The 17,524-nt window shown below is 40.2% G+C and overlaps 1 protein-coding gene across 1 annotated transcript in view; it reads left to right on the plus strand.

Moving 5' to 3' along the window:
* The window catches only part of LOC147032202 (kinesin-like protein KIF26B), a 244,239-nt gene that overhangs the window by 199,139 nt on the left and 27,576 nt on the right, over positions 1–17,524 (plus strand). The window contains exons 10-12 of the mRNA XM_085850516.1: positions 6,742–10,468; positions 13,797–14,002; positions 15,147–15,167. Coding sequence (XP_085706642.1) covers positions 6,742–10,468; positions 13,797–14,002; positions 15,147–15,167 — 3,954 coding nt within the window. The remainder of the gene's footprint in view (positions 1–6,741; positions 10,469–13,796; positions 14,003–15,146; positions 15,168–17,524) is intronic.

Genomic DNA, 17,524 nt, shown 5'->3' on the forward strand with positions numbered 1-17,524 from the left:
TCGGTTTCATGTCTTGTTATATGTTTGCTAACCATATGTGATTGATTTAAGGAAAGTGAACGTGTAGCCTTTACATTTGTGAGCTTTTTACTAATATTGGCTTTTCACTAATCAGTCTAAAAATATAGAAGATACCAATTTTACGTACATGCCATAAATGGATTTCAGTGCTCTGCATTCACGCATATAGATCAATGGCTATGGGTTTAAATTCCAAATCTGGCTCCAACTGGTGAACCAGTGGCCAACAACCCAGTAAAGGTCTGGCCAGAAGACTGCTTCAACACCTCCTAAAAAAAACACCCATGGCACACAATTAGGCAGATAATTTTTCCAAAGACACATCTTGGTTTTGTTCCAACAAGAATTCCTTTGTATGCCTTCCAAGAAATCAGTGGAAGGGTCAAATAAAAGGCAACGGAGTCAGAGGGTTCTTTTAGATTTGTTGAGTTTCTTTAGGCACAGAGTACTTCTTGATGGTCATGAGATGAAGAGTAAATGAAAGCCACATGGTAATTTTGAGTAGAGCAAAACACCGGTCTGAACAACTTACAATACGAACTACAGCAACCACATATGTAAAAAGAGCTCGGTCTCGGCGTGAGTCCGTCCTTCCTTCCTTCCTTCCGTCCATCTATCTGTCCATGTGACTATGTGTCTATTATTTACGTACTATTGGAATGTACCTTTCGACCCCAAATACCCAAAAGACCCAAAAGATCCTGAAGACCCAAAAGTCCCCAGAGATCCAAAAGTCCCCAAAGACACAAAAGACCCTGAAGACCCAAAAGTCCATGAGGACCCAAAAGTCACCGAAGACCCACAAAGACTCTGAACACCTCAAAGACCAAAAAGACCGTGAAGACTCTGAAAGATCCAAAAGACACCGAACATTCCGAAGACCCAAAAGACCCCAGAAGATCCACAATACCCTGAAGACCCCAAATATCCCGAAGACCTAAAAGACCTACAAGACCCAAAAGTTACTGAAGACCCAAAATACCCCGTGGAGGCAAAAGTCCAAAAAGATCATGAAGACCCCTAAGACCCTTAAGACCCCTTCGACTTTAACAACATTTTGACCAAATAAATTTAACAACAACAAAATTAATTTGTCAAAAAGAAATGTTTGTTTGTATTATGATTGGTGTAAATCATACCAACACAGCAAATCTGTGAGGTCGATCTCTGCAACGACGTGTGGAGAGGTGAGCGCAGCGAGCCGATCCATGCTAGTTGTTGATAAAAGGTGGTTTGTATTATGCAAGACAATTTTTCACTTTATTATATAACCTGGAAGTTGTACTTCTTTTCAGTACTACAGTACTTAAATACAACTTCTGCCTGAAACAAATTGTGCTTTTTACAGTGGTGTTTGTTATATTATATAGCATTTATTTACTGGTATTGTCTAACTTATCATAGATAATCTTCAAAGCAAGTCATCAGTTGAATGAAAAAAAAAGTGGAATAGCAAAAGTACATCCATATGATCCATCGAGAGCTTTCAGAATGTGTGCTCTGTGATGCAGCTCTTGCTTTGAGTCCAACACCAAACTCAACATCAATTAAAAATATCACCAGTTATTATCAATGATGGAAAAAGTGTGAACAAAACTTCATCAAAAACTTTCAGCATTTTTTATTTCACATGTGGGAAAAAGGTTGAGAAGTATGAGAGGGTCAAGCAAGCTCTTCAAGTCAAGCTCTTCTTGGGCTTCTTCCCTCTTTCCCACAAAATTTCCCCCTCCTCCCTCCCCCCACCACAACTCGCTCCCAACAATCCCTCTTTTGCCCAATCAACCCCACATACTTGGAAGCATTCAGAAAAGTCTGAAACGGCAAAATGAGACTTGCAGGTCTTCTTGCATCTCATGAACTACACAATTGAAACAATATAATGCGCGTAGCAAGTTAATTTTGGCATGATATCAGAGAATGTGCTCTCCAAGTAGTATGATCTGAAAATGGAATGTGAATGTATAAACCAATATCGATACCTCTATTTAGTTGCTGAGTTATATCAGATAGTTGAAGGGGCGTACAGATTGTTGAGGTTTGCATGCCACTAACTGGATGGAAAACAGGTGAATGATGGATGTTTCCATTGCTTGTATAAAGATTCAAAGGGTGAGAAAATAATTGTTCGCTTTTGTTTTACAATTGCATGCATCCATTGGAGTGTATTTGAGTGAAAATGTTTTTAATCAAACTTAATTAATGCTGCTGGCATACTTTCTTTATTGACCTGTTTTTGTTGCCAACTATGTAATGATTATATTTATTCCTTCATTAGGATGAAATAGGCAATTTTATTCCTGTAAACAAAAATGATGTGCTGAAGCCTGGATTATTTTATTGCTTAGATTTCCCTCATAACTGTATTACTTGTTGTCATCACCATATATAAGGTGAGTACATTACATCCATGTCAGAAAGCCATTACAAAGTTATGCGCAAAGATTGTATACCGGTACATTGGTATTTTACTGTTTCCATTCACTATCTCTTTTCATGCCTACCTTGTCGAGAATAATATGTGAAAGATTAATGAATCAGCAGAAGGCACAAAACAAAACTCTTTGGTTGCCTTAGCATGACTGCAACTGTGTTTAAAGCACCCGAAGATGTAAGTGCTTTGAGGTTTTGTGATAAAAGAAAAGCATTATCTAAGAAAACTAGAAGGGGACTCAGTAGAGCGCATACCTCTGCCACGCAATGGCTGATCCAGTAGAACATATCTGGCCCAATAAATTTTTGAAATGTCATGCTATGTATTGTCTTTGGCCTCATCTCTCAATGGTGAAGAATCACTTTTAAAATTAAATAATCTCGTATCCAAATCTGGAGTCGCATCATCACCAAAATTTAATCAATTTTTCCTTGTCAAACTCCCAATCTGTCCAACAAGTTTCATTTGAATCTGTCTGCAACTTTTTTGAGATATTGTGCTATATATCGGTTTAGCCGTATCTGTCAATGGTGAAGAATCACTTATAAAATTATAGGATCCACATCCGGATCCAGATCTTCAACAAAATCGAATCAGCTCATCTTTGTCGCACACCCAACCTGCCTACCAAATTTCATACAAATATGTCCACAACTTTTTGAGATATCCTGCACACAAACAAATAAGAAAAAGATGTCGTGCAGGGCAGGATACTTGCAAAATCCAACCCCCTCTCCACAGGTTGCCATGGATACATCAAATTGTTCAATGCCTTAAGATTAAAATTGACAATCTTAATCAAAGCTTCGGTCAATCAGATAAAAAGTGATTATTTTTCAGATTGAAATTGATCATTTTAGAGGTTTGACCTTCAGTTGACCTTTGACCTTTTGACCTCAATAGTTTGTTTTCCAATTCAGTGACGCACAATGCAAATCCTGTTTACCTTTCAAGTCAATTGGATGAAAAAATGACGATTTTAGAAATGTGACTTCAAGATGACCTTTGACCTTTGACCTCAAAATCAATAGGCTTCTCAGTTGAGACTCCCTCTAAAACTTGATAAGGTTTCATGATGATCAGTTTAGAATTGTGACCTGTCGGCAATTGACAAACAGACAAACAGACAGACAGACAGACAGACACAGAATAACAAAATCGACTGACCAATATAGTTGAAAAAGCTTCGATTTTGCAAGTAACAAAGAGACAAACCGACAAACAGACAGGGGTGAAAACATAACCTCCTTCCACATTCGCTAGCGGAGATAACAAGAATGGCACTCAGCAGAGCACATACCTCCGCCAGGCTAAACAGTTTACATTTTATATCCCACTAATAGGCTCGATCTGGATCCGGACCTTAACCAAAATTGAATCGGTTTGTTCTTGTCGCCTTCCCAACTCATCCACCAAGTCTCGATATAACCCGTCCACAACTTTTTGAAATATCGTGATATACAGGGTGTCCACATTGAAATGAAACAACTTCGAAGCTTTGTAAATTTTATCGAGTAATGCAAATCGAGGAATATTCACACAGCTCAGTCAGTATGTTTGAGTTTCATTTGGTATGTGGATACATATCACGCGGATACATTAGTGTATGCTGCAGTTAACATTCAACATGTGCACCATTCGTATGGCAACATAACTAAGTCACAATGGTGCTCACATTCCCTCCACACATTTTCTAATATCTCAGGGGTTATGAAGGCCACTGCCGCTGTGATGCGCTCTATCAGTTGAACAATGTCTTGCACCTTTTTGTCATACATTTTGCACTTCACATAACCACACAGAAAATAATTGAGCGGGGTAAGGTCAGGCATCTCGGTGGCCAGGGAATTGATCCACCTCTTCCCAGACAGCAGTCTGGCACCCAGGCATCAAGGAAGGAGCGAACATCACAGGACCAGTGTGGAGGAGCCCCATCTTGCTAGAATATGAAGTTCGGTTGGCAGTCCTCTACCCGCGATGCCACGAACAGCTGAAGCATGTCTAAGCATACAGGGACTGTCACAGATTTTTCCACAAAGAAAAATGGGCCAACAATCCTGTTACACATAAGACTATACCAAACGTTAACTTTTGGACTGTCTCTTTCGACCTTATGGATTGCATGTGGATCCTGTGCTCCCCAGATGCGGCAATTGTGTTTATTAACACGCCCAGATGTGTGAAATGTTGCTTTGTCAGAGAACATGACCCGGTTCAGGTACTCAGGGTTGTTTTCCAGTTGGGTTGTCGCCTCAGGTTTCTTCATCCATGCGTACAGGTCTCTTCATGTTGGTGGTTCCTTGTCAGACGTACGGAATCGTCGTTGCACCAGTGTAGGTGGCTTCAATTCGGCCATCCAGAACGCACATTTCGCCTTTTCTTGTGAGGTCATCATAATTCATTCTGAAACACAAAATAAACTTCAAGCTCAGAAACTTAGATATATGGTGTGGTCACTTTACAACTTTTAACATTCTCAAATTTATGCATAAAAACGTATAAGGCTTCAAAGTTGTTTCATTTCATTGTGGACACCCTGTATATGTATATCCGTCCGTAAAGTTTTTTAAGATATCGTGCTAGATATCATTTTTGGCCCAATCTCTCAATGATAAAGAATCACTTTTTAAAACTTGGTATTCAGATCAGGATCTGGATCTTCACCAAAATCTAATCAATTTGGCCTTGTCACACTCCCAACCTGTCCACAAAATTTCGTCCGAATCCGTCCATAATGTTTTGAGATGTTATGCTTTGTATCGTTTTTGGCCCCATCTCTCAATGGTGAAGAATCACTTGAAAAAAAAAATTATGATCCGGATCATCACCAAAATCAAATCACATCAATTCGTCCTTGTCACACACCCAACCTATCCACCAAGTTTCGGCCGAATCCGTCCGTAACTTTTTTGAGATATCTTGGTCACAGACAGACAAACAAGGGTGACAAGCCGGTAGGTGGCGATGGGTCGCCGAGCATGGAAACTATAAGATATAGAGCAAAATGGATGGCATATAGTGGATAGGGAATCACCTTAAGATTATGCAGATCAAATCTCATCCAGTTCCATCTCCTGATAACTACTCGGTATCCATTTGAATGAAAAGTACCGAAAATGCGGTTTGAAATCGGAAATCCCCAAAGTTCGAGGGGGTGCTGTGGGTGAACAAAGATCTAAATCGAAAATCCGGCTCGATCGTTTGTGCACAATGTATTCCAGACGATTAGTGTGAATTTTCATGACCATCCGACCATAACCCGAGGAGTAGCATTTGGTGCGAAGGCACCTCCAGCTCTCGCATATTATCGATTTTTGCACTAATTGACCTTTGACCCCTGACCTAAGCGAAATCGGTCAATATGTCCTGAGGCAAAGTTGTAGTACTCATTGAGTACCATGAACCTGCAAAGTTTCATTCGTATCGATGCATCACCTGGTCGCAAGGGGGCCTTCAATTTTTGCCAATTTTCGCGCATACCCTATTTGTAGGGGGCGCTGCGGGTAAAGTATTCCATATATCACAAAAACCGGAATATATTTGATAGAGCATCACCTGTCGATCATTCGTGCCAAATTTCATAACCCTACGTGGGATAATGGCTTTCGGAATTGATTTCGCGTGAACGGTACCGATTTTGAAGGTTTTTCGGTTGTTGCGAGGGAACCAAAGCGTCCCTAGCAACCATCACAATTTCCAAAGCACGAGGTCATAAGATGTACCTACCACCCGAGTTTGGTCAAAATCCGCCCACGTTTACTACCAATTATGCTGATGACAAACGAACAAACATCCAAACAAACATCCAAACAAACAGACAGAATTACTGACAATAAGGGTCACCTATTTCGGCGACCCAAAAACATAACCTCCGTCCACCTTTGGTGTGGAGGTAAATGTTGATTTGATTTGATTGGACTCTAAACTCTATCCAAAATGTAAGGCAGCTCAGCACTTATAATATCGGTTAGTTATCAATCATCAGGTACTTTCATAAATCCCCATGCTGCTTCTCCTCCTCATTTATGAAACAATATTGGACTAAGGAATGAATGTGCAAAATAGGGAACTATTTCCACTAATTGACCATGTGTAATCTTGGATATTCTCAAGCAACCAAATTTTTTTTTAATGCTCTAGGTGTTTAAAAGTTAGGTGATATAAGCCATTAATGCAAGCCTGACTCCTTGATAGGCCTTTGTAAACAAATTTTGCTTTATTTGTTAGCCTGATCAACTGAGCATTTATAAAAATTTTCCATGACTCCCAACTCCTCTTTGTCTTTTCAGTCTGCATCAAGTTCATCGGGTGGAGAGAGTTCGTGTGAAGAAAGTCGAAATCGTAGACCACCGAGTTCGTTGAGGCCCTTCCAGTCACGTCTGGCAGGTCCAGAGCCTGAAGTGCTAGCACCTCGACTGGGCAATGAGGCTGAGTGTTCGTCAAGTAGTGAACAATCGTGTGACACAGTCGTCTACATAGGCAAGAGTGGGGATCTTACTGATAATGAAGGTCCTCCAGATGCTGTCTCAGTCTCACCTGCATCATCTTCGTCCGCAGCTTCTTTGGTGGAGGAGCAAGTTCCACTCCTAAGCCAAGAGAGTTCAGAAACATCGCCAACTTCTCCTGATTTAACTTGCTGGTCTCAAGATCAGCAGGAACCTTTACTGAGACCTCCTGACCGAGATTATTTCAAATGCAGCACTTTTGCTGAGCTTCAGGAACGACTTGAATGCATTGATGGCAGTGAGGAGCCAGAGAATTTCACTCCTCAGGTCTCTCTAGCCAAATCAACTAGTCCTGAACATTCAGTAAGCAAAGAGCAGCCAGATGGGCAAGCTTGTGAGATATATTCTCAAACAATGAAAAAATTAGCTGAGAACACTCTCAGTGAATTTTCCATTACAGAGAAGCCTGATAATGTTTCAAGAGTAGATAGACCAGATAGTGCAATGGACATTTCTGCAGATATGATAAATGGCAACGAAGTCATTAGTCCCACAAAATCTATGGTAATTAGAAGGGGTGAGGTTCCTGGTTTGCGAAGCACACCGTCAGATAAAGAAATCCAAAAAGGTATTCTGCCACCAGTGATGGAATTGAAGGTGAAGGAGTTCGCATACAAAAGACAACTTCCCATCCCTACACCACCATCACCACCACCACCACCACCAGAAAAGGAAGAAAGGCAAAGCAACACTGATATTGGGTTCTTGGAAACAAGAACATCTCCAGTGGGCATGAGCCCAAGAATAGCCAAGAGAGGGCTTCCTCCAAAGTTTCAGGTTGAAGCGAACTCTGAACCAATTATCATTAGGAGTGAAAATGGTCTCTCAAAGGTAACAAGCCAAACTTTGGAGACAAACAAGGAGGATGAGATAATAGTTGCATTGGTGCGTGAACTTTCACGTGGTAGCCTCCGCTCTAGTGATGACAATGGTAACCGCAGACGTCCTATAAGCATTGTGAGATTCACCAGTGACTGCTCAAATCAAGCAGTGGCCCCTGGTTCTCGTCCGATGAGCATCATCAACAGTGTCAGCATTGACTTTGATCCATATACCCTGGGTAGTCCACCAGCTAATAACTCCGAGTCTCAGGTGATACATGGTGTGCCTGTTGCTTTTACTAGTCCTTTGGTACACGAGGAAGCCTTTGACCTCAGTGAAGGTTTTAGTGATAGCCGCCGTTCCTCTATCAGCTCTTGGTTGAGTGAGGCAAGCAACACAGGGAGCCATGGCAGTGAAGGTGAGCAGTTGTGTGACAGCTTTGTCATTAGGACAACAATGACGAAAAGTACCAATCAAGATTTGGGAGAAAATCTCAGTATTCACACAAATCGTGACTCTAAGTCTGAAGATAATTTTTCACCAGAGGTCTCAATTGCTAGCCAGAATGGGTTTTATCAGCATTCTGGTTTCAAAGGCACTGCAGATACAATGGCTGTTCAGAACATTGAGCTGAATGGTATAATTTGGACAGGTCTCAGCTCTGATGCAGTTAAAAAAGCCAGAGAAAAATCTGACGACATAAGAAAAGCAAATATTGAGGAAGACTTGGCTCATTTCAGCATTGATTGTTCTCACACCAGAAACAACAAACTCGTCGTTTATGGAAATCTCAAAGATATTTCTTCAATTGGAAATCAGCTCACCATCTCAAATAACATAGAGAATCAAACTAAAAAAATAGATGATCAGGATAAAATTACAGAAAGGACTGATAAAGGCATGGTCGCTGAGACTCGCAGTGTGTCGTTGCCCCCCTTCATTAAGACAACCATCTCTGTCCACCCTAAAATTGCACTCAAATTAGCAGGTTCCCTGCAAAGCCAGAATAACCTTCATGTCAAATCTAAAACAACTCCTTCAGATCCCAAAAGTAAACTCAACAGCAGCACTACTGGTCAAAAATCTGAGGAAAGCCCTTGGATTGTGCGAGAATCTTGTGCCAAAAATGATCACCAAGGTGGAACAGAAAGAGTTGAATCCAAAAGCAAAAATGAAATTGCACCCGCAATCCAAATGGGTCTGAACGAGGGAGACAGTTTTCAGACAGCAACAGTTCAGAGAATTGTTGATGGTTGTGAGGTCTCCACAGCTGCTTTACTCAAGGTCGGTTCTTTGTATAACCCAGAATCATGTAAAAATGCCTTGACTGGTTGTTCCAACACACTCCCTCGGAGAGCAGCAAGTTGCATAATGAAATCTGGTGGTGAGAGAGTAAAGAGTGTAGAGGCTTCTTCAGACATCAGTGAATATCCATGCCCATTACAAACCAACACTATTGACAGGCGGAGAGCTTTGCATTCAAGTACAGGTGTGTTTCTGCTTTCTAGACCGAGGAGCAGCACTCCTCCGGCACCACCTGTTCGTAAGTCCAGTCTGGACCAGAAAAATCGGGTCAATACTTCGGCAATGTCCAGTGGTTTATTACCTAACCGAGCTTGTGACAGGAATATTTCTAACCAATCCAATGGCAAATCAGATACAGTATCTCATGTTGAGATAAAGCCAGGTCTTTTGCCAAAGAATGATGTGGCAGATAAGGTTTCTAGCAAAAAATACATGACTGAGGCCTCAACCTCTGTAGGAATGAATGGCATCCCAGCAGGAAAACCTACACGGCAAGCCTCAAAGGGGAGTAATTTTAGCATGCACTCTTCTGCTTCAGAAAGCAGTGGCAAGTTTGTGGAGTCCAACAAAGGAATGCAACTGGTAAAGCCACGAGGTCACTGCGGTGCTGCAGCAGCAGGAAAAGCCATGAACTTGTCAATGTCTTCATCTGCAAACTCTAAAACACTGCCACACCCAGGCACCACAAGAGGTTCTAGTGGCTCTGGAGGCTTAAGGGCGGCCACATTGTCACGCTCAGTTCAAGCTTTGCGGGGGAAGCTTGGTCGTGTTGCGCTGGAGGGTGCAAAAATTGCAGGCCGAGCCTCACATAGCCGGGTTACAGAGCTATCAGGGGCAAGCAAATCTGGAAGCTCCGGAAATATTAATAGTGGGAGAGGACGCATAACACATGGTGATTCAGACAGTGGGAATGATAGTGGTGTCCAGCTTGCAGATGAAAAGCTGGGTCCAGCATTGCCATCACCATACAGCAAAGTCACAGCTCCTCGACGGCCACAACGCCGTAGTAGTGGACATGGAAGCGACAACAGCAGTGTGCTGAGTGGTGAACTTCCTCCAGCAATGGGTCGCACTGCACTACTACTCTATTGCCAGCGAGGTGGCTCTGGACAGACTAAAATGGCTACATCCTCAACTACAGCTTCTTCCACTGGCCTCTCACCGGTGATCAATAATGAAACGACCACGATGATAACGAGTAGCAACTGCAGCAGCAATGAGCTTGAAATTGGACTTGAGCGAGAAAGTGGTGATGGTAACATAAATCCCGCTTCTGCCACCATTTTGTCTGCCATTTCACAAGAAATTTTAAGTGAGAACTTACAAAATTCAGGAGGGCAATCCTGTCGCAGCCTCAAGTCTTTGAAGAAAAGAGTTCTTTTGGGTAAGTCAAGGGCATATTTAAGCATATGTCACATAATTTTGTGAAAACCTGTCGATTTTTGTCTTCATTTGAGAGATACTTCATTGGTGCCATTTTAATGACTATACCAAATTTTCCCACAATACATTTGAGAGTGAACCATAAAGTATGGCTATTGCAAGCCAGGTCAGGTGGGCTGAATCAAAGTGCTACCTATGCTTAAAGTTCATTAGTAAACCCGCTGGAATGTACTGATAATTTGATTACAAGGTGGCGATTCTCTTGATACGACCTCAGCTTTCAGTAGGTTAGGAATATAAAAACATTAATACTGCCATCTTCAGCAGATTTGAACCTCCACCTCCATTATTCATCAATTTTATCAGACCAGTTATACAGAAATTTATGCAAAGATAAATCTTCCACTTAATTGTACTGTTATAATCATTCATAGATAAGTAAATAACACACACACACACACACACACACACACACACACACACACACACACACACACACACACACACACACACACACACACACACACACACACACACACACTTACTCATACTTCAAACAGATCAAAAACATGGCTTGATTTCTCGTTAAAATAATGCTGTCGCTAAGTTGTACAACAATTTAATACATTATGTGACATACCAGCAATTTTTGCACACTGTCTGTACATATATGCACAAGTTGGCATGTACACATATGTGGAGCTGTAATTTTCTGACACAAATTGCATTGAAGCCGAGTGCAGTTTGTGGTTTCAAAGGCATATTCGACATTAGAGTGGCAAAACTATTGTGGCACCAAAGCGGTTTTGCCTTAAGATCTGTGCAATCCACACAAACCATTCATGGCAGCTGAGCAAACATGGTCTGGCAACCATCTGCTGCCAGACTGGCGCAGCTTTCCAAAAAGCCTGAATGGGGAAATGCTCTGTCGAAAGGACCCCATAGTCTTACCAACCCATCTTTATCCAGTACTGCCATAATGCTGACAAATTCCAGTCATGTGGTACCCAGATATACTTCAATTACACGTTAAAGCCCCTCCCTCTCTTGCTACTCAACTTTAGTGAACACACCAATAAAATCAAAACTGTTTGTTTCAAGTTGTCTCCACTCATGAAAACTCCTCTCCACTAAAGTTTGCCATTTGTTTTGCTCCAAACTCCAAGTCCTTTCCAGTGCTTCACATTCAAAATGACTATTACCTTCGTATGGACAATCCCCAAAGGTTGGAGAAGGAAATTTTTCCTGAGGAAATGCCCCATTGAGAAAGACAGCACCATTGTTTTGAGGTTGCTGGTACCCAGAGTGCCTTGGGAAGTGATGGCACTTCCTCCCATTGCAGTGGCTGTGTTTGTCTTGTCTGACAGTCTTGTGCTGTGTCTCTTGTATTTGGCTACATGTCCATATGTGTGAGATGCGTGTGTGTGGCATCTCTGCTCTGGGCCTTAGATACTGTCAAAAAACATTTTACTTGATTGTAATACAGATACTACAGGTAGATGCACGTGATTATGTGACCATCTTTAGAGTAATGTATGACACAAACAAAAATGGTAGCATTTTTCATCTACGACCACCTAACTATTTCCTATAACCACACAGTCACATTTCCACCCATTATCCTGGCTCATATATCCTACCAACCTCCTTCCCTTTTGAATCCTCAATCCGACCACACATGCCCCCCTCCCCCAAGCAATCCCTTATCATGTTTAATTACCTACCCCTGTGAATATGTAAATGTGGATTGCTCTTCACATCATAATGAAAAATTGTTTCAGATATTGGAATAAGGAACTTCTAAAAGAAATACGCAAATTGCAAACACATGCAACAGAATAATAAAAAAAGAGAAAGAGAAAAAGACATACTCATGCAAATAGAGCTGTGAATTGAGAGATCATATGCCTAACATTAGGTTCCTATACTTATCCGTTTTTGCCATTTATACACCATCCTTCATAATATCCAAATGTCGAAATTCATTTTGAAGCATGAAGAAACAATTTTATGTGATCCAACTTCATCAGAGAGATCAGCTTACATTCACCATGCTGGTCTGTTTCACTTATAGCTTCCAACATGACGTGAACCACGCTGTGTTTCTCGAAACCTTTATACTGCCAGACTAGGTCTAAATAAGAACCAAATGTGACTTCAAGGAAACACCTTGAAGTTTTCCTGGGATGTTGTAACTGGTAAATATGGCTTTATGTGCAGCACACATGCACGAAACATGTCACTTGCACTGAACTCATCTGATGCTGAATTATTTGTGTCAGGTTGAGAGGATGGCTGGCTCATTCAGTGAAGTTTTCACAAACGGTGCAGTGTCCTATGTTCAAATCCTTACTTATCTGAATTGTGTATTATCAAGGATAGGTCAGGCACTGTAAAGGCATGGTGTTAAACTGGTGGGCATTTGTTTTAAAGAGCAAAAAGCCAGATGTCCTATATGCATTCTCTTTTGGATCATATTGAACCTACAGTCAATTATGAATGAATATATCAGTCTCTTCTATAAACATTTCCTGCATGCCAATTCAACCCTGAAATTATCATTTTTGAATACTGTCTTTCTTTGTATCAGAGGCATGCTTACTGTTTCCATCGGAAAGGTATTGCAACAAATGGTGTATATCCGGTATTCAGCGGTAATATCAAGAACAAAGGATCAGCTGCTCATCATTAAGTTGCTGAATACAATAACACGAAATTCAAATAGTTTTCCAATTGGAATTTCAAAAAATTCAGGTAATATTTTGTATTTTGTGATCATGTCACCACTTCATCCGTGGCATTAACGGTAAGCATGTCTGTTGTTCAGATTATTCGAAAACATTGTGCTTCATTGAATGGCTTGAGACACGTATGGGGTACCGCGTTTCTTTAATGGTTGGACAAGTATGATGACTATATTACAACCTCTTTATATGAGTTATGCTTGTGTAAGAGCAGCTCTTCACACTTATGACTAAACTAGGTGTATTCTTTCAATGGTTTCAACCTCGTAAAATCTCTTTTCATCTCACCTTTTCCCAACTCTTCTAACCAGCCCCTTCCCCCCCCCCCTTCCCTTCACCACCTCCAAACATCCTATGTTCTCTTTTTTAAATTGTATTTTATTTTAATCAATGCATCCATCTAGCCTTCATCACTACATAGGTTATATGTATATGGTTCCACCATGCTTGCAGGTAGGTTTCAGAAAGTTTTATCAAATCTTGATTCATTTTTATGGACTGTGGTACCAACCTTCCACATTAAAGCAAGAAAAATAAACTGAATTTTTCATACCTTGTTGCTGTGCTTCCATGTGCTGTATGTAGGCTCACAGCGTCGAAGGGGCTCCACCCACAGCCAAGGCAGTACACCAGAAGGCCCATCCCCAGTCCGCAAACCCCAAAACCCACCTCCAAGGCGCTCTGACATGCGTCCGGTACCACGTCCTCTAAATGAGCCTTTCGAGATTAAAGTCTACGCAATTGATGATGTTCCACCTGCTCAAAAGCAACAGAGTGGAAATGGCAGAGAGGTGAGGCACCCCTACCTGCCCTGACCACCTGGGTAACTTTGTAAACCTTGCTTTGTTTGCTTTAGTCATACCTATCTTTCAAGGCATTTCATACTGCAGTGGAAATGTGAGAAGATGGTTTTATGTCTTACTCAACACCAACCTCAATTTGTCCCAACTCAATCGTTTGCTTCCTAAAACCCCTTCTACACCATTTTCAACACAGATAATTACACTTTAAGTGCTATTTGGATTTCATTTTTCGTAATTCTTTTTCATGTAAGGGTGTCAAATAATCTTCAGAGCTCAGGCCTAAGCAGAGACATTTTCTTGAAATATTGGATTTTCTCCTACATATATGAGATTTTCGGTATAATTTTTACCATCTGATGAGTGAACTTGACGACATACAATTTAGCTCAGCACAAGGACGACTTAACCCTCCTATTACATGCTATCTCATATGACATCATGCTGCTGTCCATCACACTGCCTAGGTGATTTAATGAGTCCAATAAGGCTGTATTTGGTGAGACTTTATCAAGCAGAGATGAAACTGTTAAACTTTTTTCAGCTTTTAAGGAATGTGTACAAGAACATTATAAAAAGGCGAGCAATGATATTTTGAATGTCATTTCTCCTCCACGGGAATTAGCAGGACTTTTTCCTTGGGTTTCAGTTCACTTACCAAAGTGCACCGAGTTGGAAATCTCGTAAATTTATTTCATTTATTTTCAATTGTAAACCACTTTTCTAATTATAATCTCCATTTTTTTTTCCTTTTAACATGTTACATTATTATTATAATGTTTCCTCAAAAATGTCGACTTTTTTGTTTGTTTGTTTGTTTGCATCTTTATGTTCTCATGGCTCCCACTCTCAAAGGGCCTGAGAAGTCTAGGTTTGTCCACTTTGCTTTTGCTGGCTGTCTGTCCTGAAGTGTTTGCATTATTTGCTGATGCCCTGCTCACTCATCTCTGCCATAATCAGCACTAATGTAAATGCTATACATCTCATTTATCTTGCTGAGGAATGATGGTTGTATTTACAGGTTTAATACTAATTTCTGATTTTGGGGGTTGCTTTGGGGTTGAATCCTCATTTGGTTGCCCTCTTTTGTTTCCTGATCCCTCTTGTCTTGCTTGTCCTCAACTTTTGGCATTAGCCTTTCCAAGGCATTGAAGAAGTAAGTGTTTTCTTGTAACTGCCTTTCATTTTCATTCTGCAATATGACATAAACTGTTTCACTGGTTGTAATATTTTCTGAAATGTTTCTCGTTTGCTATTCGGAAAGATTATCTTACTTCGCTGCTTTGAAGTTGTCAAAACTTTTACAATCAGCAAATAGGTCACTTGTTATTTAAATATACTTTGATTTCTTCATTTTCTCCTTACTCTGAATTTCTACATTTACCCAATGATGACCTTTGTCTCCACCTGCAACTTTTTTTTATGTCTTCGTTTTCCAACTCAACCAACTTGTCATAACATTTTATTCCTCTTTTCCTGCTCCCTTTTTTCAAACTGTGCCTTCCTTATCTGTCCTATCATCTTTGAGACCCTCTTACAGGAATAACAATTATACCAGAAAAAAATGGTATGTTACTGTAGATTAAACCACAATATCATATGATTTACATATTGAATATAAATTTGTATCTTATTCGTGAATTGTATACATTCAAATCCAGAAACATTTCATGTTTTAATAGATATTTTAAAATCTTCAATGAGCCATAACTGCATTGTATGTTATTTATTTCTGATTAAAAATGATACAGGCCTCTTTCCACAATTTCATTTTTATAAGTCGATCTTTGGACCTGCATGATGGCTAATTCTTAAATTCCTTGTCAGGGTAGTGAACAGGATTAACGTTGTTGCCTTTCAAGAAACTTCCTGTCGATAGCCATTGCGTAGTTCCAATGCAGGAAATCGATCAGATAATTAAAATGTATTCCATGATGGATGAGAAGTCTAACCAAACAACTTTCCCTTAAAATAATTCTCATGAAATTTGATGAGATTCTCATCAGGTTCCGATCACACCTCAACATATATGATAGATTTTTCACCAGCTTTAAGCCCCGACCCCCCCCCCCCTCCAATAGGTTAGCAGGAGGCTTATTATAGCTGTTGTAGGGATTGTTTCTACAATTGGTGCCCCCAATTTTTAATGGTACCACAGAGTTTCTTAGACCCGTAGGAGTACTAAACCAACATTTTGGTTTTTGGGGGTTTTTTTCCTTCCTTCACCGCCAATTTATGGGCTGTCTCAAAGCTGAGTGGTATTTTCAGAACTAAATTTTGCATCAATAATGGGAATACAAAGTATGTAGGGTTGACCTAATTTTTTTACATTGACCTAGTTAAGGTTATGACCTAATCTTAGAAAATTAACATTTTTGGCCATAACTTGGCTAAGATTTGTCCAATCAAAACAAGATTGCCTTCTCCATATAGCCTAGAGGAAGGTGCATTTATGTTTAACTTACATTATACCTCTCCGAGTTAAAGGTCAAGGTCTTACACCCCTTGGAGTACTAAACCCCCATTTCGGTTTTTCTCCCTTTTTTGACAATGCCCAAAGACTTTCAGAATTAAATGTTTCATCAACAGTGGCAATAAAAAAAAGTAAGCGGGGTTGATTTGTTTTGGTCTTACCTAATTTTCAGGTCATGACCTGATTAAAGACATTTTAACATTTTTCACCAAAACTCCACTCAGGTTTCTTCGATTGGAACTAAATTGCCCTCTCAAGATATCCGAGTGCAAGGTGCATTTACACTTAATTTACATCATACCCCTCCAAGTTAAAGGTCAAGGTCAAATGTAAGCAAAAGGTTATAAGAAGATCTCATTGAAAGCATTACTGCACAGTTACAGAATTTAATTAATGGCTATCTGAAAAAATAATGCGGTCAAGGTCAAATGACGGTCTGAAAAAAAGAACGCAATTTTTGGCATTGCTCAATTTTGCCGATCCTGAATATAAAAGACTGCTTCGCCTTCCAAGATGTTTTTGCTTCATAATAGTTGTGCATCTGATATTTGATTAGTGTCCTTGACCTTCCTTTTTCAGATTGTGACATAATTAACAAAAAACAACTTTTTTGATCATAACTTGAATAATTTTCCTCCTATTTTCATGATGTTGAGTTAGATCGTTAGATTGTAGATTTTATTCAGTTACACTCTTCCCATAAATGTTGAAGGTCAAAGTCATATGGCGGTCCGAAAAAAATATGGTCATCATTGGATCATGGACCAGGGGTAAGCCGTGTGCGATCACCAGGGTATGCTGGAGAAGGTTTTCCCTTGCCAATCGCTTTGTGTTCACAGATAACTAGTTACCTCCACCACCGAAAGTGGACAGATTTTATATTGTTACCCTTATCTGTCTGTTTGTTACTTGTGAAATCGAAGATTCCATTTGTATCTTATGAGTGGAATGAGGGATGAAAGGAATGAGATATCGAAGATTCGCAAGTATATTGGTTTGGTTGATCTGTGATTTTGTGTGTTGTTTGTCAGTTTGCTTGT

This window comes from Eptatretus burgeri, chromosome 2 (genome assembly GCF_056783735.1).
Source record: "Eptatretus burgeri isolate ZD-2024b chromosome 2, Ebu_testis_v1, whole genome shotgun sequence".
Classification (NCBI taxonomy): Eukaryota; Metazoa; Chordata; class Myxini; order Myxiniformes; family Myxinidae; genus Eptatretus; species Eptatretus burgeri.